Source organism: Radiomyces spectabilis (assembly GCF_025331425.1).
Source record: "Radiomyces spectabilis strain NRRL 2753 chromosome Unknown BYT42scaffold_11, whole genome shotgun sequence".
Taxonomy (NCBI): Eukaryota; Fungi; Mucoromycota; class Mucoromycetes; order Mucorales; family Radiomycetaceae; genus Radiomyces; species Radiomyces spectabilis.
In genome coordinates this window covers 553,540-579,079 of record NW_026251936.1, presented here as the reverse complement: position 1 = coordinate 579,079, position 25,540 = coordinate 553,540, and the positions used below count along the sequence as shown (strand labels likewise).

Genomic DNA, 25,540 nt, shown 5'->3' with positions numbered 1-25,540 from the left:
AAAAGAGGTTTGCTCCATGGATCTACAAAGTGTCTATGCTCTTCCTGGCACACCAGATTTAGAAAGAGAGACAATGTTTGTGCGCATTTGCAGATCCAATAACTTGGGAAAGGGGAGTTCAAACGGAGAAATATCAACACACCATTCACCTTTTTTGCCGTGGTGTCGGTGACATCAACGATTCCACCGACCCAATAACAAGAGGAAACACAAGGCCACTGAATTAAAAAAAAAAAAAAGAGAGTTATATGCAATGCCGAGCAATTAAAACTATGCTTGCTTGTTAAATTCTTTACTGCATTAGCGTATGTATAGAAAGCGAGCCATGCTTTGTAAGCGCATCGACTAGGCTGCATGTACGTGTGCTTGAGAGAGGTACGATGCTTATTTCATGTCTTTTTTAACCTTTTTTCTTTCTATACTATAACACGTGCCAAGGGGAACTGAATTGGTTTTCGTTTTCTGTTTCCATCTGTCAAAATAATCGATTGTCCAATATTACGATACAAGTGATCGCTGGGTGACCAAGACTAGCCAACTCGTTGTACAAAAGATGCCACTGATGAAACGAGATTTTTCTCGATGCAAGCAGGGTATCGATCGATGGTTGCAGGGATGTCAGAATAAGATTTAATGGATAATGCTCGCCCAACTTTATTACCTTGGTAAACCACAATCCTTAACATGGAACTCAGTATGCGGTCAACGCATGCATATGGAGCTCGATGAGGTGATAAGCAGTTTCAAAAAAAAAGTATTCTTCCTTCTTTGCTGCTCCTTGCCATCATCCTCTCAGCAATGGTTTCCCATAAAAAAAAAATAGCCCCCATCGTCGCCGATCCGTTCATCGTTTCTTTCTATCCTTTATCTCTTTTTGCGCCCCCCTTCAGAGCCCCAAGTTATCTCCACCTTGACCCCACACACATCAAGCACCCCGGCATCTTTTAGTTCCATTGATTTTCATGCATATCAGCCACCCGCAATATCAATCACTTTGTCTATACTTTTTTTTTTAAAAAGGGTTTACTTTTTTCCATCATCACAAGTGGTAAAGACGTTCATCATGGAAATAATGACGATCCGATGGCAATATAATACATTTGATATGATCATCATCATTTGGAATCGTTCATCCTATTGTATTTCTTTTTTCCCTTTTTATTTCAGTGTGACTTAATACCCCCCCCCCCTCTCTTCACCCCTCCCCCCAAATCTTTTTTGTTCCTTTTCCCTCCTGGATGCTCCTTAACACTCTATTTATGATGACTTCAAATTATGAAAATCATTTATATAAATATATACTATTTCTTTTTCACAACAGGATACTTTCCTTTTCACTTGCTACTGACCAAAGTGCATCTTTAAGAAAGGATCATTCACTGAACGATCTTTTATCGTTATATTTTTTTTCTCCTATTATTTTTTGCTGTATATTTGATTTCGAGTCTTTATTCTCATCCCCACGCCAACTTCATCTTTATTGGCCTATATCTCGAAGCACACGCACGAAAAACAAAAAAAAAGGAACTATATATTAAAGAAAAACAGAACTCAAGAAGCCAAACTACGACCTATCAAGCTCATCCAGAAACGAAAAAAAATTCAAGCTTACCTGTAACCATATCGAACCCAAAAAAAGAAGAAAAGAAAAGGGTCCTACGTATCACCTACTTAAGGTAATGTTTTTGACAACTTGGGGTAAAAAAAAAATTCAGGGGTTCAACAAGGGATGGCGCGCGAGAGGATCGAAAATCTGAATGAGTAAATAGGAAATCAAAGAAAAAAACGAACTTCAAAAGACAAAAACCAACCAACCAACCAACGCATCAAAAAATGGATATTCTCGAATTGATTCACATCGAAGCCCAAGATGGTCAAAATAAGCCTCATCAATGCCCCGTCAACAACTGTCTCAAAGCATTCGGTACGGTTACTATACTTACAAACCAAATATTGTTGTGATGGTGGTTGACGTAGATCAAACGTGGCTGACTTATTTTTTTTTATCGATCGTTAATTAGGACGTCGCTCAGACTTGGCCAGACATCTTCGGATCCATACAAATGAAAGGTATAGATCGTCAAAACGAGACTCCTATTTTTCTCTCCGCAGCCATCTCCTTTTTTTTTTTTTCTCAAAACTTACCCTTGAATTGCCATTTGCAGGCCATACGTATGTCGCGAGGTGGGCTGCGGAAAAAGTTTCATCCAGGTACGTCCACATGTCGCACTGCATCATCGATTTTCAGACAATTTAAATCATGATCCCTTTTTTTTTTCGTGTTCAGCGTTCAGCACTGAAGGTGCATTTGAGAACCCATTCTGGTGAACGACCTCACGTGTGCGAAGTGGAACATTGCCGGAAAAGCTTCAGCGATAGTAGTTCTTTGGCTCGCCACAGGTAAAGAGCAATAGATAAATGATGGAGAAACGGATTAAATAAAATGGAATGATGGATAACTGATATGGTGGGTTGTTTTCTTTTTCTTATTAGACGCATTCATACCGGAAAACGTCCTTATAAATGTTGCCACGAAGGATGCAACAAGAGTTTTGCTCGCAAGACCGTTTTGACTACGCATCAAAAAGTCGCTCACGGATCGGTGATCAAACAAACACTGTTGCAGTGGAAATCGTTCAATGATACCTTGCAGAAACGAGCCTATGCCTCCAGCCCTCATCCGGCCACTCCCGTATCACCTTCATTATCTATTTCCGATGTCATGTCCATTTCTTCCTTGTCTTCTCAGCCATCCGATTACGATCATCATCGACAAACAGCCACCGTCTCATTGATGACTTCCCACCGAGACGATCACGAATTTCCTTGGCATATGCGACGTGATAGTGGATGTATCATGAAAGATTTGAACGACTGTTACCCTCTATCACCGGTTTCTTCCATCGGAAACGACGTTCAACCTTGTTTCACCTTACCGTCCATCGACGAAATGATGCCCATGATGGAGCTTCCATCACCACCTTTATCTTTGGGTCGATAGATCGCTCAACCCTATCGTGTCCCCCCACCGTTCGCTACATCCCTTTCGCACTCTCTATGCTTATTCCTTTTTTCTTTTTCATCACTGAACCTCACGCCTTTTTTTTCATTCATCATCTTAACAGCAAACAGCATCCTCTTTTCTTTCGTATATTTGATTTTACTATCTATGTAGTCTATGCACCCCTTTTTCGACCTTTTTTTTCTGTCTTTCCCTTTATGCTCCCTATTCTATGATGCCGCCTTTGCCTTTATGCCCCAGTTTAAGTACCTTTGCAATAGTTTACTAACAATCTATCCTCATGATAGTCATCCTAACGTCTTGCAGCGTGTGTTTTATTGTTATTCGGTTTCATTTCCCTTTTTTATTTCCATTTTTTCTCTGCCAGGTTCAAAAAAAAAGTCAGTTTGGTTTATTGTTCATTGCCTATTTCACAACTCTATACTTATCATCATGCAAAATAAAGGGCATGCCAACCTCCCAGCAATATTATCTACATCTTATATTATTGTCACTACTGGCTCTTAACGCGAAATTGTATGAGTATTGGGTGTTATGTTTGTCAATTCTGTCATTTACAACTGTCATAGCGACTGTAATCTCAGGTTTCTTGCCGCGGAGTTGGCTTGACGGCAAGGGGATACTCCTTGAAAAAAAAAAATTAACAGAAAAAAAATTATGGGTGATTGGCTTGTCCTCCCTATCCAATAAGTACATCCGGACAGTTCATCACCTACTGTTAGTATTCTTCTAAGGTTTGTTATCTATTCTACATCGTATGGGAAATGAAGCAAATGAGCCATTAAAAACTTGATGAAGAAACAATGAATGATACTATGCTTTTTTCCTTTAATTCATCCCGTAACCTGTTTTTGGATTTATGGGTTAATAAACAACATGTCGGTTTTATAGCTTCCTTCAAATCATAAAGAGATGACTATTATATCATAATATTTAACGAGTATAGCAACGATTCAAAGCCCTCGTTTATTCTTATTTTTTTTTTCTGAAGCAGATTACCATCTTTTTTTTTTCTACCCTTGACTGCATATCTGAAAATAGCGATATTTCACCTGTAGTCCATGGCAACATCATCACTCTTGACGATAACCGATCTACTTCCCTCTGATAAGGATAAACATCAGTATGCCAAAGTGATCTCTTTATCCGAATCTCTCCAGAATCGCATTTCTGGTTTGCAAAAACAACAATTGGATACACGTGAATCCATGCTTTCCATGTCAGAGTTGGAAGAAGAGATCATCAACAATTTGTCGATCTCTCATTACAGCTTCATTAATCATTTTGCATCGAATCAAGCAGAATCACCACCCGACAGAGTAGAGGCGGCACCGGAAACGGATCAGCCATGCACAAAGGAACTCGACTCAAAGAAACAAGTGCGATTTGCACAAAATGCTGTGCAAATCGACGGTCATTCGGCAGAAACCGAGGACATGCCTCAGCAGACGAACAACGAGCTGTTATTGGAAGCAGAAAAGCCAATAACTGATGATCCAGCCATCAACGATGAAACAGACCCATCTCCTGCTGACTCGTCTCTTGTTGACCCATCTCTTGCCGACCCATCTCTTACTGACCAACCTCTTACTGACACATCACCCGCTGCCACCGAGGCTCCTCCAAACGAAAAAGTCAATTATGCCATCTACGATCCATTTTTGGTCAAGGATGATGCGGCGGATTCCTTGGCGCACACCATGGAAATGCTGCAAGAAACTCTCGACACCTACCTGCCGTTGCCTGTTCACCTGGATCTGCCGAAAAATTCATTTATTCTCCCATCGACCTGCGCTAAACGCGTTTCGCCTCCTATCTCCACCAAGACGAGAACCCGCACTTCTTCTCTCATGCCAGCAGCTCCCGCCACCGTGCCTGCTTGTCCGACACCAACCCTCACTCCTGGCAATAAAACGCCAGAGAACGGCAGTAGATGGATCTTGCCGGAAACCGATGAACGGAACAAAAAGCTTCCGGAAATTCCAGCAACGGCAGGAAAAAGATTCGTCGCCGAAAACAGGTCTGGCTCTGCGCATGACCATGATCGTAAAAGAGAAAGTGAGACGAGCATTGCAAGTCATTATTGTGACAGACCCAAGTCATCCAAGCCCCGCAAACAGCCTAGCCCATTGCAACAGCAAGCCATTAAAGAAGAGCCCTCTTTTTTACTCTTGACGCCGCCTCCGTCACCAACGGGAAATCAAGATTCGTCGTTTTTTCAAAGCGAGCTACGGAACCAGCCATTACCTTTGCTACCATCTCAAAGAACGCTTCCCCCAGTCATTTATGTACAAAAGGTACGCAAATATTGAAGGCTTTTCCATACTAGCCGACCAAAACAAATGCCGTCAAAATATAAAGGGGATTTTAGTAACAATCTGTTAGCGCCTTAACGGGGTGTTGGGATTCTTGACACGCACCTATCAGCTTTCCAATTACATCTTGCTTTCCAAGGCATTAATTTCACCCACCAGCGGTCTACTCATGGCAAATGACAGTCAGGATGGTCGTACAAAGGCCGTTCTCAAGGTAACGATGATTCCTCTCGATTCATGCCATGCTTCCATCGAACAGCGACGCTACGGTATCACGTTCCACTGGAAATACACAAGCAAACACTGGCCTCGAAAAAATCAACCAGAGGATGACGACAGGTTTGCTTGTATATCGGACACCGTTCTTCAGGAAGCTCTGAATGTCTGGATCAGACAACAAATGCATCATGTTACGCTGGTATGTGGCGATTCGCGCGCCCAAGTCAGCTGCCGTACTAGCATTATCCCGTTACTCATTCGTTGCTTTTTTTGGTTTTTTTTTCTGTTAGCCCCCTTTAGCATACGCTAGTCATATTCTAAGAGAAAGCCAAAAGATTTACGTGGTTTATGATCGTGACATGGTGTTGTAAGAGCTGGCTCGAATTCGCACGAATTTGTAATCTCGAGTATGAGCATAGTATCAGTGGTTTGTTTGAGATGGCTGTTTAATAAAGTTGTATAATAGTGCTTTTTTAAAATGACATGGACATAATCCACGACATTATGCTTTCTAAATCAATGAGTGTTTTCTTTTTCTTTTTTGTTTATAAATGCAAGTATTCTTCGGAGGAACGCTAGATTGAACCCGAAGAATCTCAGCGGTTGTTTTAGGATATCATGTTCAAACAAAGACCAAGGGACTGGGCTATGCGGTTCTGGGAGGAGCCGCCGTGCCGAGTTCGGAGGCTTCAATGTAGACATCACTCTTGTGTTCTAATGTTTAAGCAATATGAGTCAAATGAAAAAACACTATTGGCAATCGATGAGGGTGAGGTACACATACGCTCAATAAGATCTTGGGAGAATTTTGAGAACTTGGCTTGCAAAAGCGGAACCAACGATGACTTGATCGGTTTCTTGAGCACCGATTTTTCATTGTTATCATCATTTACCGAGATCTGAAACTGAAGACAGCCCATCATTTTATATCACAGCAACTGTGGGCATATCTACCGATGGAAAAACCTACCACATACTCGTCTTCCTCCGTATCATGAGCCACTTCGGGAATCGTAATGGTACCTGTGGCTTCAGTTCCATCGGCAGCCAGACCTTGGATTCAACACCGTTACCGTGTCAATAAAAGCACTACCAAAAAACCCTCTGTTGCCCCAGTACCTTTCCAATCGAGCTTCAATGCGACATCATAAATGGTGATGATCTTGCCCTTTCGCTGATTCAAATCAACGTCGCCGGTGCATTCCACCATTTTCGTGATCTCTACTTGATGACCGTCTTTCTCGCCCTTTAGACCGACAAGCTCATCTTGAAAGTAGGTGCGAGCCCACTGAATGCAGTTTTTGTTGACCCTGTCCGCATTGAAGAATTCGGTCAGAAGAAATGTACTTTATCTTGGATTGCTTCGATCACTGGAATCGTAAAAAAAGAATTTTTTTTCTCGATACGTTACCAATGCCTACAACAAAAAGAAAACAATAGCGTCAGATCCCGTAAAGTAGAAAAAGGTAGCAATGCTTACCAATTATTTACGTTTTTCCAGTTTGACATGGTCGACGACGAGGGTGGTGTGGGGCAAATCGAACGAAAGGAGGCTTTTGATATAATAAAGGCAGATCGAAGCTCCTAGAAGATTCAATGTGACTGTTGGCTCCCGACAGACCAAGGATGCAAGAAAAAAAAAGATGCCGCCGTTAATACTCATTCCGAACGGTGAGTTTGATGAATTATGGCCATAGTAGTAACGGAACATGCAACTCTCTCTCTCTGCAAAAACCAAATAAAATTGTTTGCCAATGCGTGAGAAACAATGCTTTTTAATTTGCCCATCACTATGGAAATACGCCAAGACAACATCGATGAGTCCCCTGGGCTTCTGAGTATCGCATAACCAAGAAGCCACATGCATATCGCATAAAAAAGGTGACGATGGCATCATTTGCTGTTTCTACACACGAATGTGACTCTGGTATCATTGATATGAACCTTTTTTTTCGAAACCAGCGTAGGAATTCGCCAAGACACGTGGCATTATGATCCCCCACTGAATACGTTGTTGCATTGCCACGATTTGTCACACAAGGAAAAAAAAAACTTGCATTGACAACCTTTTGTCAGGATCTCGTGAACGTGAAAATGCTGAACTTTGTCACTGTCTGTGCGTAACTGCATTGACTTGTTTACTCCATCCAATTTTAGCGTTCATGCTGTAAGTTGGAGACAAAGAAAACAAGCAAAGGTGCGTTTGGCAAGTAAGATGCGTTTGGGCAAAGATAGCTTGGTGGAGTGTGCTTTTTCGTAGTTCATCAAAGCAAAAAGGCGCAGTTTTGTTGCGAGGCTCCGTTTTCTCGAATGTCATTCATGTGAGCCATGTCAGTTGCGCCACTTTGCGTTCAATCGATCGTGTGGCAGGGCGGTCAGACCATATCAGCCGATACACCACGGGCCGCTACTACGAGCGTCGATTTCTCATCCAAGACACAAACAGACCTATAAATACATACAACTGTCAAAATATGTAACAGCAGCGAGAACCCTGTGGACGATTTATTTATATAATCCTTGCTGGAGCGTTGTCTTTTTGTTTTCTCGTTATTTTTTTTCAGTACCTTTTCTGTTGAAGCATGGCAATTATTGATCAACCACAATTACCATCACAACCACTTCGACTGCACGATAATCAACCTGACCAGATTGCTGATTCGGCCTCTTTGAACATTTTATCATCATCTGGATCTGTTTCCAAGCCGCTTAATATCCCGGAGGCGTCTCCCAACAGTCCTCACAAGCCCAGTGTCTTGAATATGGTCATGAACGAAGAGCATGCTCACAAAGGTTTTGTCGTTGGCAGTATACCAGCGTACGTACCGCCGCCATGGCCGCTCAACATGATTGATAAACTCAAAACACCCGATGGATTGTCCGTCAACGAGAGACACAGCCCTTTTCACATCCAACAAGGAGAAGATGAAGATTTACTTTTTGAAATGGACGATGAGCACAACACAAAATGAAACCGTGTAATTTATTCAACCATCACATTAAATTAATCATACTGCAGTATAAACTAGCCATTGCTTGTACAGAATATGTCTATACAACACTTAATATCAAGCTTGTAATGGAGCAAGTCAATAAACTATTCGCTACATATTTTTACCCAATGCAAATTCAGTTAAATAATCTTGTTTTATTTATACAAACACATATATCTCCCGTGCTGCCAACGACTTGCGTTTTTTCCACGGAAACCAACAGATATAGGGCCCACTCTTGTTGACAAGCAATTATTATTTTATGTGTAATCCGACTATAAAGAGTAAGTAGCAAGTAGAGGAGGGATATCTGAAATACAGATCAATACAATATATGTGCATCCTAGGATTGAAAGAGTGATCTGAAAGTGCCATATTTTTTCTCCGCCGGTGGGTTCGTTGAGTGCGGTTCGTTGTTCACCGCGGAAGGCATTCCTGCATCGGGCGTCGTCGTTGTCACGGTGTGAGGATCGGTGGTAGTGCCGGCAGGAGTGGTGTGGTATTCGTTTTGGGTCGCACCAAAAGGCCATAATCGCTTACTTTTGTGAGGTTCAGCATGATGAACGGCATTGGGGGTACTGGTAGATGGCGATGGTGCCGATGGTGCAACCGGCCGACTTGACGAGGAGCCTACATTGGCCTCTGCTCGTAATTCGTCTCGTCTACGATTGAATAGGTACTCTTCCAGTAATTCAGCATTGCGCCAGTTGCATTTGAAGAAAACATCCAAGAGATCGCCGGCCACCGGTGTGAGTCCAATCTAAGCGCGCCCCAACCAAAATAAGAATCCGTGAAAAAACATGACAGCATCGACGGTAACACAAACCACAAAATCCATGGCAATGTTGGTCATCATTTGCAAGAGAATGTGTCGTGGTAAATCCGCCCGTGCAGCAATACGGACGAGTTGTAACGCCATCACCACTCCGAGTACATCGCCTATCACAGGGACCATACCTGTGAAAACATAACAAAAGCCGAGGATTGTGGTTATTTCTTTAAGACCGTTTTCCAGTGATATTGAAACGGTGGGGCACTTGCCTATGATCGGATCGAGTCCAACGTTGCAACAACCACAGTTAACTCCTTTATCCAGTACCCATGCTCGTTGTTTGACAGTGCGTAAGATGTGGCGATCATTTTCGCTGAGAATAATATCCGCTTCTGGCTGTTTCTGCCACCAGTGTCTCTTGTGCGAATGGATAGCCGCATTGGTAGCGTCTCTGATAACAGGGTCATCGCGATAATTTGGCTTTTTGTGCACCTTGTCACCTATTTTTCCCAGTACGTATTTTTTGGCGTAGTTCTCCATGGCTTAAAGTGAAAAAGAGAGAAGAAAAAGAAGAAGGGAAATGGAAACAAGAGAGGAGATGAATGACGGTGTGAACACAATGATGCACATAGGTTTTAATTTGATCCTCCGCATCCCATATTTGATTGTCCGCTTCGGCTCGCATGATCTAATCCTGTCGATCAAACCGCCACCGGGGTTGCTCAAAGATCTAACTAATGTTAGATTTCTGGTAATCCAGTCATCTAACCGTTCCAAGCACTGGGAACAATTTTTTCGAGGCTTCTAACGGCAGTTAAATCTCATGAGTAAAATAAGCAACATTCAGCCCGGTTCAGATTCTTTCTGTGCATGCGTTGAGTGATTGGTTGTTTGTTTGAATTACGCAAGCTTGGTCAATATTAAGGTTGAAAAATTTGCTGTTCACTATTGACGACATGTAAAAGGCGTTTTAAAGGCTAAATCCTCCCAAACTGTCGCAAAGACAAATATGACAATGGTAAAGACCGCGTACAAACTCAATAGGGATAGCCGCATTTAGAGCTGATACGTCGTTTCAAATATCATTCATGGGATGTTCTTTTTTGTTCATTATAAAAGTTACGTGTCCATTCAGCCATGCAGACACATTCATCCTCACTGCCAAGCCGTCGCGGAGAATTGTTGGCGTGACTAATACTGCTCACAACGGTGGTGGTTCAAACGATCTCATGGCTTTGAACTCTTCACACTTTGATGATACAGCACATACAAAAGAATGACAGATCGAAAAAGGAAGCAAAATAGTGTTTTTGTGGGACGAGGATGCATATTTGAGCGATATATACACGGTAGAGATTTTTTTTCAAGAGTAATAGTCGGGCTTCTTTACATTCACGCCATATTCGGCAAGGGCCGCTGAAAGATCCTCCATCGTCAGCACGGTTTTTCGTTCCTGAAATCGGACTCAAATTTAGTAACCCATTTACGTCACTGGAAAGTGTTCTCTCAAAGGCAAATTTACCTTGCCAACGCGGCTACGATTGCCTGACTGGCGTACTTTGCAATATTGAAACGCATCCGTCGCAATATCGGCAATGAACTTTTGTGCTGCTAATGCCAATAATCGCTTTCTGTCAAATCATATAAAATAGATGTTAATGATTTCATTATTGCGTCACTGACCATATGAAAACCAAAAAACCAAGAAATGGGAGCACAGAAAGAAGAAAAAAATAACCCGTGAAACTCACACTCGAACATCATCGCTGTCAAAGCCGGTTCTACTCAAATAGTAATCGGTAACGGCATCTGGTATCTATAGGCAGACCGTTTTAGAATCGCATGTCTTCTGACCCCTAAAAAATGAGAAAGCAAGCGGCTTACAATAGGTGTATAGTTATCCATCTTTGTCAGGAATTCTGCCAATGTCTTTTCGCGATCTTGAGCGGTGGATTCTGCGGCAGCTGCGGTCGTGGCGGCATTGGCGAAGGCGGAAGGTCGCCATGGTTCGTTGGGAGAGGTGGTGGTAGTAGACGATGTGGATTGGAGGGGTACAGCAGAAGGGATGGGTTGTTCGGTGACTTCTTGTTTGATGGCCATGGTTTTGGCTTGCGTAGGACTATGAAATTCAGCGTTGGAGGTGGATGACGAAGGTTGAGCGTTGGGAGAATGTTCGGGAGTGACGGCCGCATTGATATCCAAATCCATGGGTGTTAATGAAGGATTGCCTGGAGAATCCACATGAGGCGTGTTTTGATTATCCGACATGGTGAATACAAAGCAAGGATAGGAATTAGGTAGGCGACTTGCTTTTTTTTTTCTTTTGGTGATGGGAAACACACGCCAAAGAGAGAGAGGGGAAAACAAGAACTGAATTCGCCGTCACAAAGTTGGAAAATTCCAAACTGGCTTCGAGACAGTCTGTGTTACTATTGGTGATGTGCCACACGCTTTTTTGGGGTCACGCAACCCAGGGAAGTAAAAAAAAAAGAGGCCAATTTCTTCTTTGCGCTTCTTTAACGCTGTCGTGCTTTTTAAAACAAACGAGTGAATCAACAAACCACTGTTTTCTTTTACCAGTCTTTTCAACAACGGCTTAGCCTACTGGTGTTTGCTGTACCAACCAGAGCAACATTTTCTGAATTTACCCCTGAATGTCTCAATATACACCGCATCAAGAAACGAACATTGCAGTTATCGATCTACCGTCGGCCATGGCATCTGTTGAACAAACTTCCGTAATCATGAATGAACCCAACCGTAAGTGAAAACTTTCATTCAACCGGTGACTGATAACCGTGGATTTTTTTTATTACTGCTGTTGCTTTGGTATATTAATTGTCGTTGGTTTCTTTTTTTTTTTTTTGTTGCCTGGCGATTTTATTTTTCCTGCTCCCACTTTTTTTTTCATACATTGTTTGATTATTAATGATTTCAGATCAAGGTCCGCCTGCCGTGGTTGAACCTCAGGACAATGAAGAGAATCTATCACTGAATTACGCTAAACTTCCGAATACCACCAAACTCGAGGAAGAACCCAATCCTTTTGAACAAAGTTTTTCCAGCGTCTCGGCTGATGAACGCACACCCAACCTTACCAAACCTAAACTACCACCTGCCGCTTCCATCGACAGCCCTTCGACCATTACCGACCCCGCTTCATTAGCAGCACCTTGGGATTCATTACATACTGGAGCTTTGTCACCGTCAATGCTTCAAGGTCCCGCCGATACATCTCAAGGTACGTTGTTAAACCAGGAAAAATACAGACGGATAAAAAAAAAGGACAATGGGGAATTGGAATATGCAATGGACTCATGGCTCTCTCCCCCTGCTTCTTTTCTTTCTCCCATTCATTTTTTTTCTCTTTCTTGCTTGATTCTTATCCCATTTCATGTTTACGATGGTTTTTTTTTTCCGTGGTTGGATGAACGCGTGACCCAATTTCACCCTTTTTGTTTTGCCGTTGCATATCCGAACTCCATCTCTCATGGGGCTTTTTTTTTGTCATTTACATATATATATATATATATATATATATATATGTGTGTGTGTGTGTGTGTGTGTGTGTGTGTGTGTGTGTGTGTGTGTTTTCTGTGGATGACGGTGTATTCGATGAATGACCATTGAATCTTTTTATTTACTTTGAACTTGCATTCACTCTATATATGTGTTCCATCCTCCAGTAGATTTTCAAGCTCCCATGTATCACGTCCAGGCACCCGACAATGTTTCACCTGTCAGGAAAACCGAGTTTATCCCCTATCAACAAGAGCATTATTCACCATCGAAATCAGCGAACCGTGCACGATCCAAAGGCAGTCTAACCAATTCGGTCCGATCTTCCAGCGGGGATACCGAAGATTCGTCTCATGACGACGATCATGCGAAACATAACAAAAAACGGAAAATGCAATCCAGTAAATCCATAGACGATGAAGAAAAACGAAAGAACTTTCTGGAAAGGAATCGACAAGGTACTTTTTTTTTTGGCAATGATGTTTGATGATGGATGCAAATACTCATGCGGGTGATATTGTAGCTGCTTTAAAATGTCGGCAACGCAAAAAGCAATGGCTTTTAAATCTGCAATCTAAAGTGGAGTATCTCACCAATGATAACGAGCAGCTTCAGCTTCAGGCCAACGCCATGCGGGAAGAATTGATGGGGCTTCGTAGTTTACTGTATGCTCACAAAGATTGTCAACATGTGAATAAGCAAGCCGTGTTCGATGCAATTCATCGTCCCGTGGCGGGGATGCCTCCGATGGCGCCCAATCCCATCAATATGTATCCACAACCACTACTCCCCACTCATCCTACCGCTCCTGGATCTACCATGGCAATACCCCAACAACTCGGCCGCGCTCCTCTTCAGCGTCTATCATAAAATGCTAGCATCTCCGTGTATAATATCAACTAATTCCTTGTTTCTTCAAATTTGTTTCATCTTCACCCAAGTTACTTTTGAGTCCATCTTTTCTAATTCTTTTTTTTTTGCCGACACTTTGATTTCCTTTCCCCATTTAAATCGTTCTTCTTTGTTCATACTGCCTAAACTTTTGTTTTTAATTGAATTCGAAAGAAATATTAAGCCAATATCTCGTTATACTGCGTGAAAGTATTTGGAATCTTCAGTAGCCAAACGGCTCGATTACTGTATATGTGACCAAGGACTCGGGTGAAGCAGGTAAAACGCGCAGCATCCGGTTTTGGAGAAACATACACAATGGATGTCCAAATTTTGCAGTTAAACTGCGCATACGGTCCAAAAAGGAACAAACGGATCTGACATAATAGCCGAAGCCCAAGATGAACCGCTCTGTCATTTCCATTTTCCCATAAGAATAGGTTTCTCATTATTTGGCATCTCAATTGAATCTACCGCATCGTCAAATCTTTTGTTCTAGGGAAAAAATCCTTATCTTATACAGCATTAGGTAGGAAGGGACGATGAAGAGAAGGAATTCTATTTTTTTGTGAGAAAAAAGGTCTATATCTAAGCTTTGTACAACAACCGTATTAACCGATGAAGGAGGCGACGTGATTCAGTACGACATCTGGTTTTTCAGCATGTACTAAATAAACAAAAGTTTAATAGGTTGGACATTGGTTTGAGAATAGATCTTTCCCGGTGATCGGTTTTCGTTGACTTACCCCAATGACCGGCTCCTTCGACCACCTCGAGCGTGGACTGAGGGAACATTTGATGGATTTGTTCGTGATATTCTTTGAAAGGAGGGTAATAAGGGCTTTTACCACCAGCAATGAACAAGGTGGGTTTGTTAAATACACCTGAAGCAGATTCGAAGCTGCCAATCTGATCTAAAGAACGACCCAAAATCTCGTAAGGTACTCGGAATTTCAAACGGTCGTCCTTTTGTCGTCTGAGATTGGTCAACAAGAACATTCGGATCCCCACGTTCGGCTCATACTTGGCCAAGATCTTGTCCGCCTCACTCTGACGGCTAGGATTTGCCTGTTCGATTTCGCGCATCGCATCCACGTAATTGCCAAAATTTCGTGATAAATAGAGCGATACAGGAGGCATATCTACAACCACCAACTTGGAAACAATCTCAGGCTGACGTAGAGCCGTCATCATCACTGCTTTACCGCCCCTGAAAGGGAGAAATGAAAAAAATCACCAAATTGTTTTGCCGTTTGTTGATCGTCATTACAGATATCGTCAATGCCCCAACTTACATTGAATGACCTAGAAGCACGGTATCTTTGAGCTGATGGGTGTCCAAGAATTGTAACAGATCGGCCGACATGGCTTCGTAGGTATGCACTTCACTGTGAGGACTATCACCATGATTACGCAAATCCTAAGCCCACCGTTAGCTACATTGACTATTCAAAGAGAAATACAAAAAAAAGGCCTACCACTGCATAGACATCCCGGCTGAATCGAGAGCTCATGGCTTTGGCGAGTGAATTCCAGTTTTGTTTGGAGCCAAAGAGACCATGGCAAATGACAATAGGAGGTTTTGTGGCTTTGGCAGTGGGGTATTTTTCAAAAGCAAGATCGACAGCACGAGTGGCCGTAGAGAAGCAGCGCACGGACTTGACTGCCAAAGAACGGTAGGATCGCTGAAGCAGTAACATGGACAAAAACGGGGGACCGCAAATTAAGGGCATTCTGAATCTGTAAAATGGGTGTAAAAAGTGAGCCGGCCCACCCGTCCGGCGGGGTAACTCCGCCAATGGAACGATTTCTCAGTTTGACCCCATGGTCACATGAAGACCCATCGATCAAAGGTGGGTTGGAAACAAATCTTTGGAATCAAAAGAACATTGATTCAATTAGCAACGCAGAAAAAGAAAATGGGATATGTTTTTCACAGAAATCATGGTTTATTTGATATTCCTGTAAAAGGGAATCCACGATGACAAGATCATTCCGTCTTTCTTGGTTTTCTTGACAATTCCGGAAACACGAAAAGGCTAAAAGGAAAACGAAAAAAAAAACCAGAAGAAACGCATACTCGCGTGCCAACAAAAAATTAGTATTCATAGTATGACCAATATTGCAACTAAGATGCCCACTATTGGAAATAATCTGAACAAGCGACGGTTTCCAAAGTTGCTAAATTCCAAATAAAGAAATTTTAATCTGAAACATACTCTATCGCGCCTTTCACCTTTTTTCCTTTTAGTTTCGGGGCACTCGGAGCCAAACGTTCTGGACAAACGCCGTAAAGCCGACTCCATTCATGTGGATTATTCGAATTAGAACGCAGGTGTTTGCTCATCAGCAACAGAATAAAAAAAGACGATGGTAAAAAATAAGTATATAAAGACTCTTTTTTGGTGGAATTGGGAGAGTAAGGACCGGCTACTCTTCCATCAGTTTTAATGCTTTACTAAATTCTCAATCATCTCATACAATAGATATCAGAAACATGCCAAGAAATCATAAGGAAACAAATTTAACTATAGTGTATGTACAAAGTTTTTGCAGAGATGAAAGAAAAGAAAAAAAAAAGATCTATCTTGTTTTTACGTCGGCGAGGAAGGACCTGAAAGGGCCTTTCTGATTTTTCTCAGATCGGCCGAATGACGCCTGCTGTCAGGTTTTTTCACCTTGACGGTTCGTGTGGCAGTCAGTTCTCGCCAAACAAAACAAGAATTGCCTTCAATGTGTGTTTTCGGTTTCCGTCCACGCTTTTTTCTTGGCACTTGCAAGACGGTATCCATATCAGAACTGGTGAAAGCAGCCATGGTTCCATTCATGGTCGCTTCGCTCGGATGACTGGTCGTTGAACTGCTCAGTTCTGGTTGCTTGGGCGAATTGACATTCCATACCGTTGGCGTCAAAAACGTCCATCCACCTTCCCACACAGGTTCGCGTTGACTCGGAGGTCGACCCCGGCGACGCTTCAAAATGGGTTGCCCATCTTCGTTCAAGATGATCTGGGTAGTAGCAAGGGAATTGGCGCCCGTGGAGGAGGCCGCTGGCTTGGCGGGTGCAGCAGTGGCAGGGACCGACGGTTGTGGAGGGGATGGCGAAGCATGACTTGTGGCAGCAGTCTTGGGTTGCGGAAGGGGAGAACTTCCGGGTGAAGGAGGTGACGATGGTAAGGATAGACAGGATTCCGACGAAGGCGATGAACGATTGGAGGGAGAGGGGGATAAAGGTGGAGGCATTGACAGAGGACAAGGATCACTCGATTTACGGTACAACGTTGGCCAAGCCGACAGTTTACTGAAAGACGATGTATTTGGAGGAGACAGGGAAGGCATCGAAGGTTGACGCACTAAACGTCGAGGAGGGTCATCCCCTTGAAGTGGTGGCCATAGCATATCATTGACTGGGGAAAGCGAGGGCGAAGTACTGGAAGCTGAATAAGGCGAAGCTGGAAACAGTGATTGCGAATCCGGAATAGAAGAGTTGAGCGTCAATGGTGGATAAGATGGCGATTTGGAAGCGAAATAATGATTTGGGGGTGCACCTCCGGATTGTGGGGTTTTAGGTGACGCTGGCAATATATTCAATGTCACAGCCTCTTGTTGCTGTGGCGATGGCCGTGGCGAGGATGACGGTTGTGAAGGACTGATACCATACCCTGGAGAGCATGGTGGAGGCAAGGTCAATAAAAGAGAAATTGAAGGTAATCTCGTATGTCGTTCCCGGGTCATAACAATAATGTCAACAGCAGAAAAGAAAGACGCCACAATAAAATGAACAGAAGAAATATGTAAACAAAGAGACTAGAAAAGTTTTGGAAAAATAGAATAAAAAGACAACAGAAAAGGGAAAAGAAAAAGATCCAACAGTGGGATTACAAGATATTTAAAGAATCACCGAAAAAAAATAGATGATGGCGAAATACAGTTATCTCAACTTGGGATGGCAAAAGGAAAGACAAGAAAAGAAATCACGTCCAATGAAATGGACAATTTAGGGTGTGCTTGTTCTCGTACTTCTTCAATCCGAATTTGAACGGTCCGCAGGAGGCACGTGCTTGCCCCAGGGAATTGCTTGAAACCAAAAGGTTAAAAAAGGAAGGTGCCAATAGCAAAAAAGGCAGGTTTTTATCCAAAGAAGGAAACACCAAACGTCGTGCTGAAATCTCATTCGGTCGGCTGATGGAACCCTTGTCTCACTTTGTGGTTTTGTACTCATTTCACTCCAAAGAATGGAAAACATCTTTATTTGGCAATTTGACTTGGCCACACAAATGGGAAAAAAAAAGGTGCAAAAACTTTTCTAAATCTTGCCCGACCTCCACTTGGATCAAAAGGGCATTGTCGGTTACTTTGCCTTGCACTACTTTTAAGATACAGAACACTAGCATTCTTTTTTCATAAAAAACAACAACGCTAAAAGCAATAGCCGGTCGAATTGTGGAAAATAACCCCTTTCACACAACCAATCATAGTACACAAAGAACGTATATCGGAGCCTAAACTGACGGAGCGTCATCAAAAATTTTTAGGGTCTTTGTCGATTGCGTTTTCGCTCATGTCGTCGATATTGGTATGCGATATTGTGTAGTTTAGATATTCTCTATTCTTTATCAATTCAACGGTTTGTTTCATACCGTAATATTAGTTTTTTAATGATGTAACCACTTATTCATTTGAGTAGGTCTTTTTTCTGCTAGTGTATCATATGCATGCATTTGTTGGATAAAATCAAGGTCCCCACTAGTGACATTACCTTTCTCCGGTGAAAATATCCCATCTTCATACCCACCGTGGCAGCATTTACTTATTTCTATTACAAAAAACAAAGGTTTACAGTATAACACGGACTTGTCGTCTCCAGAAAAAAGCATACTTATTACTGAGCGACTGATCCATGAACTATTCACTGGTGCTGCGCAACAGTTCATTGATTGTACATGGCACTTGTGGATAACGAACTGATAGATGTCGGACATGATATTTCTTGATCGATTGTGAAACGTACAGTAACGAGTTTTCAGGATGAATCAAATATCAATGCTTTTTTGTTATAACTCTGTGAATGAAACGAAAAAATCGATAAATTCAGGAAAATACGGAAAAGTAGGGGTGTGACAATTGATGGTTTTCTTTCGAACCATCTTGTCAGAATCGGCTAGCAACTTAGATACGAGGCACAGGCACTTATTGTCCGATACTGCATTATTGAAATACATCTAGGAGCGTTGCCAGGAGAACCGATCCCTAAAAAGCAGTGATCAGAATCATGTTCTTGATGATAAAAAATCTATAACAGCTGTCAATGATGTGGTGGTTTCATTTTTCTCCATCCTTGTTCATATATATTCTTTTCCCTTTCAAATACACTTGTTATGCCTTTGAAATCTCCGATAACGGTCGTCGCTACAAGCTTGCTTGCTGCTCAAGCTCTTGCCGTTTCTGTTCACAACTGGTGGGATGTGCCTAGCGACTTTGGTAATATTGCCGAGTTACAATCCTCTATCCGGGTTCCCCAAGGCTCCGATCCTATCAAGACATATTGGATGGCCAACGGTTTTGGCAACGGTTACATGGGTATGCAGCACAATTCGGATACGGAGCGCCGTATTTTATTCTCCATCTGGGACGATGGCCAAGGCTCCAAGGTCGAACCTATACGACACGGTGATAATGTAACGGTTGGTACCTTTGGCGGCGAAGGCGAAGGTGCTCAGTCTTACCTTGTCTACGACTGGAAAGCCGGCGACACCGTGTACTTCCGTGTGCAAGCCAATGTGAACGAGGCAGAGGATTATGCCGAATACACCGGTTACTGGGGCACCGATGGACAAACATGGAATTTAATTGCGTCTTTCCGAGCCGAGAAGCAGCCATATTGGCTTCTAGAACCTTACGGTTTCCTCGAAAACTATGGTTCTGATCAGTCCGAGATCCGCGAGGGCTACTATGGCAACTTTGTCATGATCAACTCCAACGGCCAACACCACACACCCGAAAATTTTCAATTCACCCATACTGACATTTTCAACGAATACCGAGAAGTCTGGGACCAACGCCTGGTGGAACAGGGCAAAGAAGTGTACATGCGTATCGATGGTCCGGCCGACCAAGGCGCGTATCCCCCCGCGCATCATTAAATCACCCTTCTTCCCCCTCTTTCCTCCGCACTCTCTCACAAAATTTTTTTTCTTATGCCTCACAATAAAGTTTGATTGCAAATAAAAAAATACTTTTCACTGCAAGCTCTATAATATGCAGTAGATAGCGATACTTGAAACTCTCTGGATGGAACGCCAAAGTCGACAGAACAACACGACTTGCTGTCATTGATTCCAATGCTTGTGCCTTCTTTAAGTTGATCAAGGCGGATACAGTCTGCTGATTTTGAGAGCAGCGTTCATTGTTGTTTACTGTTCCAGATATATCGAGCAGAAGCACTCGATATGAGACGTGGGTCATTGTAAAGAGGCTTCATATTTTTTTGGGGGTATAATTTTCTTTATTTAAAGTATAACTTTTTTTAAAAAAAGAAGAAAGAAAACAATGAGAAAGAGGTACCAAGAATGCGACAAACGAAATGAGAAAATGATAAAGACAAAATATGTAATGGGGGGAAAGAATGATTAATCGACAATGAAGCTTCGAACTTTGCCCTTGCGGGTGGTGACGACTTTCTTCATAAGCAAAGTAGGCAACTTGGTTTCGATACCGTAGACACTCTTGAAACAAATCCATGCACGGGTCCAGCCTCGGACATGAGCGCGAGTAGGATAGCCATGCGATTGCTCCAGTGCTTGGCCAATGGCACTGTAGACGTTGCAAGCCGCACGAACACCGCCTTGACAATCAGCAGGTAAACGAGCAATACCATGAACGGCACGCTTGGACATTTCTTCGGCGGAATGCACCAATTCGAGAGCCAGCTCCCGGAGACGTTGATCACCCAAGGCACGGGCACAACCAGTGGAAATGAGATTGTACTCTTCGTTGGTCAACCGGTCGCGAGGAATGTAGCATCGGCCCAATTTTTCGCTGTCAGTCACAATATCACGGGCAATGTTGGTATACTGCAAGACGAGTCCCATTTCGCGTGCACGAGCAATGGTCCAACGGAACACGGACAAGTCGGATCGAGTCGTCGGATCAGACAACATGAGAATACGGGTACACATTTCACCCACACTGCTGGCGACACAAGCGGAATAGTGGATCAGGTCCTTTTCGGTCTGTACCGGACGACGGTCCAAGTCCCATTCGTAGCCTTCGAGAAGTTCTTCGACAGCATCGACTTCCAAGACGTGACGCAATCGTACAAAGGATCGAAATGCTGCAACACAGCTTTCAGGAAGCACGACCTCGTACTCTGCCCAGTTGATCACCGGTTCATTGGTCTTCTGGCTGAACAGTTCACGGACAAACTTTCGAGTGGCAGCCAATTGAGACTTGCGATCTTCCACGGACACAGATTCATCATCAGCCAAGTCATCCGTAGCACGACAGAAACCATACAGAACACCGAGGTCTTGACGGGCATGGAACGAAAAGACGGAGGAGGCCGTGTAAAACGAGTAGGAAGCTTGGCGAAGGATGTCCCAAGCAACGGTAAGATCTTTCAATGGACGACTGTTCAATGCTTGATCGCATTGGCAAAAGGCCCAGGTTAAATCAAGCATATCCGACAAGAAGGAAGATTCGACACGTTCATGCGCAGCAATGGTGCGAGTCTTGTACAGATGGAGGATGGCCTGAGCGCGGTCAATAGCACAGGTGGCAAAGACGAGAATGACATTGATCATAAGGAAGAACATGAATTCCTCCAAAGGCAAATGAGGCGCGACCATGATTCCGGAACTTGTTCGTCGAGAGATATCCCAGGTGCCAGCAGCAATGGCGACTTGATCGACCCAGCAAAGATATAGGGTAGGCATCGCAATGGAGAAAAGCACAGCTTTCCAACGACGGCAAATGTACTCACCAGCTCCGAACCAAAGCAAAGCCAAGACAGGGCACACATACCAAAGGATGCAACTACCATAGAAAAGCGGCGTAGCAGGCACAGCCAGGTGCTAAGAAAAAAAAAAAGAGTGAGTCATGGCTGTCTTAATCAATCCATTAATGCCAAAAAAAAAGGTACTTTACCCATGCTTTAGCGCCGACTGTGAGGAAGCCAATGATGGGAATATAGCGAACACACATGGAAGAGTAGATGGATTTTTCGGGCTTCAGATAAAACCCGGGAAGGTGCCAACGCATGACAAGATTGCTGAAAGCGACGGTCATCAAGGTCATGATGATAAAAAACATGTATTCTTCCAAGGGGACGTAACCAATCACGGCTGTGACGCATTCCGGGCAGTAAGACCAAGCACGATGATACACAATGTAATTATCCCAGGGACTGGCAGTACCAAACGCCACGGCGCACAAAAAGATGTATTTCAATTTATCCTGCGACGAGTGGAATGGACGCAAGAACCAAAACAGTAGCCCGAGCACAGGCAAGGTGTAGTAAAGATGGACTTCCATATAAGTCAACATTTGTAGAATAAACGATAAATAAAAATGCAAATAATGAAAGAGGTGATGCGAGACGCCAAGGTAGAAGAAAAAGGGTATAAAGAAATTCTAAGGGAAAAAATAAGAAAAGGACTGAAGGGAAAGATCAGACAAGTGAATGAATGGTGTGTATAAGAAAGTGATATCGGGATGGATCCGAAAAAAATCAAACGAGTCTTGTCATTTATAAAGCTTTTTTTTCTCTTGCGTATCAGCTTGAAATATTCAAGAACTACTTTGGCATCATTGACTTTTAGGGAAAGTGTGCTTTCAATTGACAAGCGTCGTCTTGAATGCACGTTGATGCATCATTCATTTTCATTGACGCAAGAGCATCCCACAGTGACCAGTCAAGGAAGGGTAACAGAACGTTGATCTCTCTCGGTCCAATGAAAATCGAGCCAGTCTCTGCTCACTTCCCTTTTTGATGCACAAAAGCATCCTGACAGTGAAATGGGCGAAATGCCAGGGGATCCACAAAAAAGGAAAAAAGAATGTCAGCGGCCGGCAAAAGTCCCAAAACGGTTATTCACCGAAGACAATCTCCATGCAGTCTGTGTGCAACCCCTCTCCTGGAAGGAATCTCGAGAGAAAAAAAAAGGCCCACAAAACTTTAATTCGTCATCTTCATGAACAATGAAATGAAATGGACCGTCCCATTTTGCGTTTGCCTTGGGTACCCCCCTAAGAATCATGTCGCTTTTTTTTTGCGCTAATTTGTTCTTCCCGTGCCTCTTTTTTTTTTTTAGCCGTCAACTTGCCATTTTTTAAAACCCAACCACAACGCATGAATCTTTTTTTTTTTTTGCCTTTATATAGGATTTTCGTTTTCGACTCGTCTTAACGTTCACCAGTTGACGGTTCTTCTCGTTCTTTTCTCTTTCTCTATTATTTATTCTATAGACGTTTTACTTTTATATCCAACATGCCTCAACAAAAACATATCGTGGTGATCGGTGCTGGCGTCGGCGGTACGGCCACGGCTGCAAGGCTGGCGCGTGAAGGATTTCGAGTGACCCTGGTGGAAAAGAATGACTTCTCGGGTGGCCGTTGCTCGCTCATTCACCATAATGGCCATCGGTTTGATCAGGGCCCTTCCTTGTACCTGATGCCCAAACTGTTTGAAGAAGCTTTTGAAGACCTCGATGAACGCGTGCAAGACCATTTGGATTTGCTTCGTTGCCATAACAATTACAAGGTCCATTTTGATGATGGTGACAAGATTCAGTTGTCGTCTGATCTGACACGCATGAAACCCGAACTGGACCGTATCGAGGGCGAAGATGGGTTTGGTCGGTTCCTTGACTTCTTGTCGGAAACCCACACCCATTATGAGCGCGGAGTGTTCATTGCCATCAAGCGCAACTTTGAAACTATCTGGGATCTGGTGAAGCTCAAGTATGCTCCGGAAATCTTCCGTCTCCACTTGTTCAGCAAGATCTACAGTCGTGCCAGCAAGTACTTCCGTACGAAGAAGATGCGCATGGCGTTCACCTTCCAGACCATGTATATGGGGTAAGAAATGACTCGTCGACTCTTTTGTCCTCCACGGTAGCCATGAACACAGTACTGATGAATCTTTTTCTTTTTTAAATACAGCATGTCGCCTTATGATGCACCAGCAGTTTACAGCTTGTTGCAGTACACCGAGTTTGCAGAGGGGATCTGGTATCCGCGGGGTGGATTCAATATGGTGGTCCAAAAGTTGGAAGCTTTGGCGACGCAAAAGTTTGGGGCCAAATTCATTTACAGTGCGCCTGTGGCCAAGATTAATACGTCAAATCGTGACAAGCGGGTCACCGGGGTCACGTTGCAGAATGGTGAGGTGATTGAAGCCGATGCCGTCGTGTGCAACGCCGACCTTGTCTATGCCTACAACCACTTGCTGCCCCCTTGCAGCTGGGTGAAGAACCAGCTCGTCGAGAAGAAACTGACCTCGTCGTCCATCTCATTCTACTGGTGCATGTCGCAAAAGATCCCTGAACTGGATGTCCACAACATCTTCTTGGCCGAAGCGTATCGCGAGAGCTTTGACGAAATTTTCCAAGACCACACGCTCCCGTCCGAGGCGTCCTTTTACGTCAACGTGCCTTCTCGTATCGATGAATCGGCGGCTCCCTCAGGCAAAGATTCCGTTATTGTCCTTGTTCCCATTGGTCACATGCGTAGCAAGAATGGCGACCCTACCATTGAAAATTATCCTGTGTTGGTTCAAAAGGCGCGCAAGATGGTGTTGGAAGTGTTGAACCGACGTCTCGGATTGGCCAACTTTGAGCAATACATTGAACACGAAATAGTGAACGATCCAAGTGTGTGGCAACAAAAGTTCAATTTATGGCGTGGTTCGATCCTTGGTTTGTCGCATGATATCTTCAACGTGTTGTGGTTCCGCCCTTCCACCAAGGACTCCACCGAACGATACAACAATCTCTTCTTTGTCGGCGCTTCCACGCATCCAGGTACCGGTGTTCCCATCGTTTTGGCTGGTAGCAAATTGACGGCGAACCAAGTGTGCGAACATTTCAATGTCCAACCACGCCCCAGTGCCATTGCAACTACCAAGAAATACTATCCTTCTGAACGCTCGGCCTCTTCGACATGGTTGTACTCGGTGGTGTCGTTGTTCATCCTCCTGTTTGCTTTTTTCGCGAGTTTCCCTGAACATTCCTCGAGCCAAACCGCCGCCTCATTCATTAACTCTTGCCTTCCTGCCCCCTTTCGCGTTGTCATGGCAGAACCCCTTCCCTACCAAAATCAATAGTTTTTTGGACATACTTTTTTTCCGCTTAGCTTTATCTGTTATATTATCCATTTTTTATTCTAACTATCAAAAAGCAATAAAATGACCGTTCCTATTAATGTGTTTGGTCGTTGTGGGTTTCTTTTCTGTTCTTGCGCCGACTCTGTATCCAATACCATTGCGCAGTACCGGATTCTTTCTTCCTTCCTGGCAAACCCCCCCCCAACTGCTCTCCTTCCTCTTGAAACTTTGTCGTGAATGCAGAAAAAGCCCGACGGCAGTTTACGTAAGCATCGTATCTTTCACTTGCAAAAAAACCATTCGAAGTTTCCCTTTTTGAGCTCTGTGGTTCTCTCTTGATAACCCAAAAAATCGAGGACGATCATTGTGTGTCTAGACCAAGTAGCAGCATGGACTACCAAGAGAACGGAAAAATAAGATGCGCAACAGTGTTACACGAGGACCAAAAAATAAATTTTCCCGTTTTAGCGAAAAGGAGTCTGTGTGC

The 25,540-nt window shown here is 43.4% G+C and overlaps 12 protein-coding genes across 12 annotated transcripts; 6 read left to right on the top strand and 6 right to left on the bottom strand.

The window, feature by feature from the left end:
- Positions 1-1,833: 1,833 nt before the first annotated feature.
- Positions 1,834-3,001, top strand: BYT42DRAFT_501395 (uncharacterized protein; the record flags this gene model as incomplete). Its single annotated transcript, XM_051564765.1, has 5 exons — positions 1,834-1,924; positions 2,022-2,070; positions 2,166-2,211; positions 2,288-2,400; positions 2,494-3,001. 5 exons carry the CDS (start codon positions 1,834-1,836, stop codon positions 2,999-3,001), a joined length of 807 nt encoding a protein of 268 aa, XP_051420536.1.
- Positions 3,002-4,083: 1,082 nt separating this feature from the next.
- Positions 4,084-5,927, top strand: BYT42DRAFT_616619 (uncharacterized protein; the record flags this gene model as incomplete). Its single annotated transcript, XM_051572089.1, has 3 exons — positions 4,084-5,319; positions 5,408-5,755; positions 5,847-5,927. 3 exons carry the CDS (start codon positions 4,084-4,086, stop codon positions 5,925-5,927), a joined length of 1,665 nt encoding a protein of 554 aa, XP_051420535.1.
- Positions 5,928-5,983: 56 nt separating this feature from the next.
- On the bottom strand, positions 5,984-7,463 carry BYT42DRAFT_580597 (activator of Hsp90 ATPase). The gene is made up of 5 exons (XM_051569516.1): positions 7,037-7,463; positions 6,676-6,866; positions 6,527-6,609; positions 6,341-6,461; positions 5,984-6,270 (listed from the first exon to the last, which is right to left on the bottom strand). Exons 1-5 carry the CDS (start codon positions 7,063-7,065, stop codon positions 6,203-6,205), a joined length of 492 nt encoding a protein of 163 aa, XP_051420534.1. The 5' UTR covers positions 7,066-7,463; the 3' UTR covers positions 5,984-6,202.
- A 1,238-nt stretch (positions 7,464-8,701) lies between these two features.
- On the bottom strand, positions 8,702-9,919 carry BYT42DRAFT_580588 (uncharacterized protein). Its single transcript, XM_051569515.1, has 3 exons — positions 9,591-9,919; positions 9,376-9,506; positions 8,702-9,309 (listed from the first exon to the last, which is right to left on the bottom strand). The coding sequence occupies exons 1-3, from the start codon at positions 9,859-9,861 to the stop codon at positions 8,893-8,895; spliced, it is 819 nt and encodes a 272-aa protein (XP_051420533.1). The 5' UTR covers positions 9,862-9,919; the 3' UTR covers positions 8,702-8,892.
- Positions 9,920-10,684: 765 nt separating this feature from the next.
- BYT42DRAFT_501944 (transcription initiation factor TFIID 23-30kDa subunit-domain-containing protein) lies at positions 10,685-11,421 on the bottom strand (the record flags this gene model as incomplete). The annotated part of the gene is made up of 4 exons (XM_051564796.1): positions 10,685-10,774; positions 10,844-10,952; positions 11,073-11,137; positions 11,206-11,421. 4 exons carry the CDS (start codon positions 11,419-11,421, stop codon positions 10,685-10,687), a joined length of 480 nt encoding a protein of 159 aa, XP_051420532.1.
- A 408-nt stretch (positions 11,422-11,829) lies between these two features.
- BYT42DRAFT_72131 (uncharacterized protein) lies at positions 11,830-13,004 on the top strand. Its single transcript, XM_051572803.1, has 2 exons — positions 11,830-12,081; positions 12,260-13,004. Exons 1-2 carry the CDS (start codon positions 11,976-11,978, stop codon positions 12,949-12,951), a joined length of 798 nt encoding a protein of 265 aa, XP_051420531.1. The 5' UTR covers positions 11,830-11,975; the 3' UTR covers positions 12,952-13,004.
- BYT42DRAFT_580583 (uncharacterized protein) lies at positions 12,866-13,929 on the top strand. Its single transcript, XM_051569514.1, has 2 exons — positions 12,866-13,298; positions 13,364-13,929. The coding sequence occupies exons 1-2, from the start codon at positions 13,025-13,027 to the stop codon at positions 13,708-13,710; spliced, it is 621 nt and encodes a 206-aa protein (XP_051420530.1). The 5' UTR covers positions 12,866-13,024; the 3' UTR covers positions 13,711-13,929.
- Positions 13,930-14,000: 71 nt separating this feature from the next.
- On the bottom strand, positions 14,001-15,829 carry BYT42DRAFT_580582 (Alpha/Beta hydrolase protein). The gene is made up of 4 exons (XM_051569513.1): positions 15,210-15,829; positions 15,027-15,151; positions 14,478-14,941; positions 14,001-14,398 (listed from the first exon to the last, which is right to left on the bottom strand). Exons 1-4 carry the CDS (start codon positions 15,462-15,464, stop codon positions 14,343-14,345), a joined length of 900 nt encoding a protein of 299 aa, XP_051420529.1. The 5' UTR covers positions 15,465-15,829; the 3' UTR covers positions 14,001-14,342.
- A 299-nt stretch (positions 15,830-16,128) lies between these two features.
- Positions 16,129-17,676, bottom strand: BYT42DRAFT_580580 (uncharacterized protein). The gene has a single exon (XM_051569512.1). It carries the CDS (start codon positions 17,463-17,465, stop codon positions 16,326-16,328), a length of 1,140 nt encoding a protein of 379 aa, XP_051420528.1. The 5' UTR covers positions 17,466-17,676; the 3' UTR covers positions 16,129-16,325.
- A 1,427-nt stretch (positions 17,677-19,103) lies between these two features.
- On the top strand, positions 19,104-19,882 carry BYT42DRAFT_580577 (uncharacterized protein). The gene has a single exon (XM_051569511.1). It carries the CDS (start codon positions 19,109-19,111, stop codon positions 19,871-19,873), a length of 765 nt encoding a protein of 254 aa, XP_051420527.1. The 5' UTR covers positions 19,104-19,108; the 3' UTR covers positions 19,874-19,882.
- A 351-nt stretch (positions 19,883-20,233) lies between these two features.
- On the bottom strand, positions 20,234-22,514 carry BYT42DRAFT_519878 (Lycopene beta-cyclase). The gene is made up of 2 exons (XM_051565263.1): positions 21,876-22,514; positions 20,234-21,802 (listed from the first exon to the last, which is right to left on the bottom strand). The coding sequence occupies exons 1-2, from the start codon at positions 22,272-22,274 to the stop codon at positions 20,360-20,362; spliced, it is 1,842 nt and encodes a 613-aa protein (XP_051420526.1). The 5' UTR covers positions 22,275-22,514; the 3' UTR covers positions 20,234-20,359.
- Positions 22,515-23,049: 535 nt separating this feature from the next.
- Positions 23,050-25,145, top strand: BYT42DRAFT_580574 (Phytoene dehydrogenase). The gene is made up of 2 exons (XM_051569510.1): positions 23,050-23,807; positions 23,892-25,145. The coding sequence occupies exons 1-2, from the start codon at positions 23,218-23,220 to the stop codon at positions 25,051-25,053; spliced, it is 1,752 nt and encodes a 583-aa protein (XP_051420525.1). The 5' UTR covers positions 23,050-23,217; the 3' UTR covers positions 25,054-25,145.
- Positions 25,146-25,540: the final 395 nt, after the last annotated feature.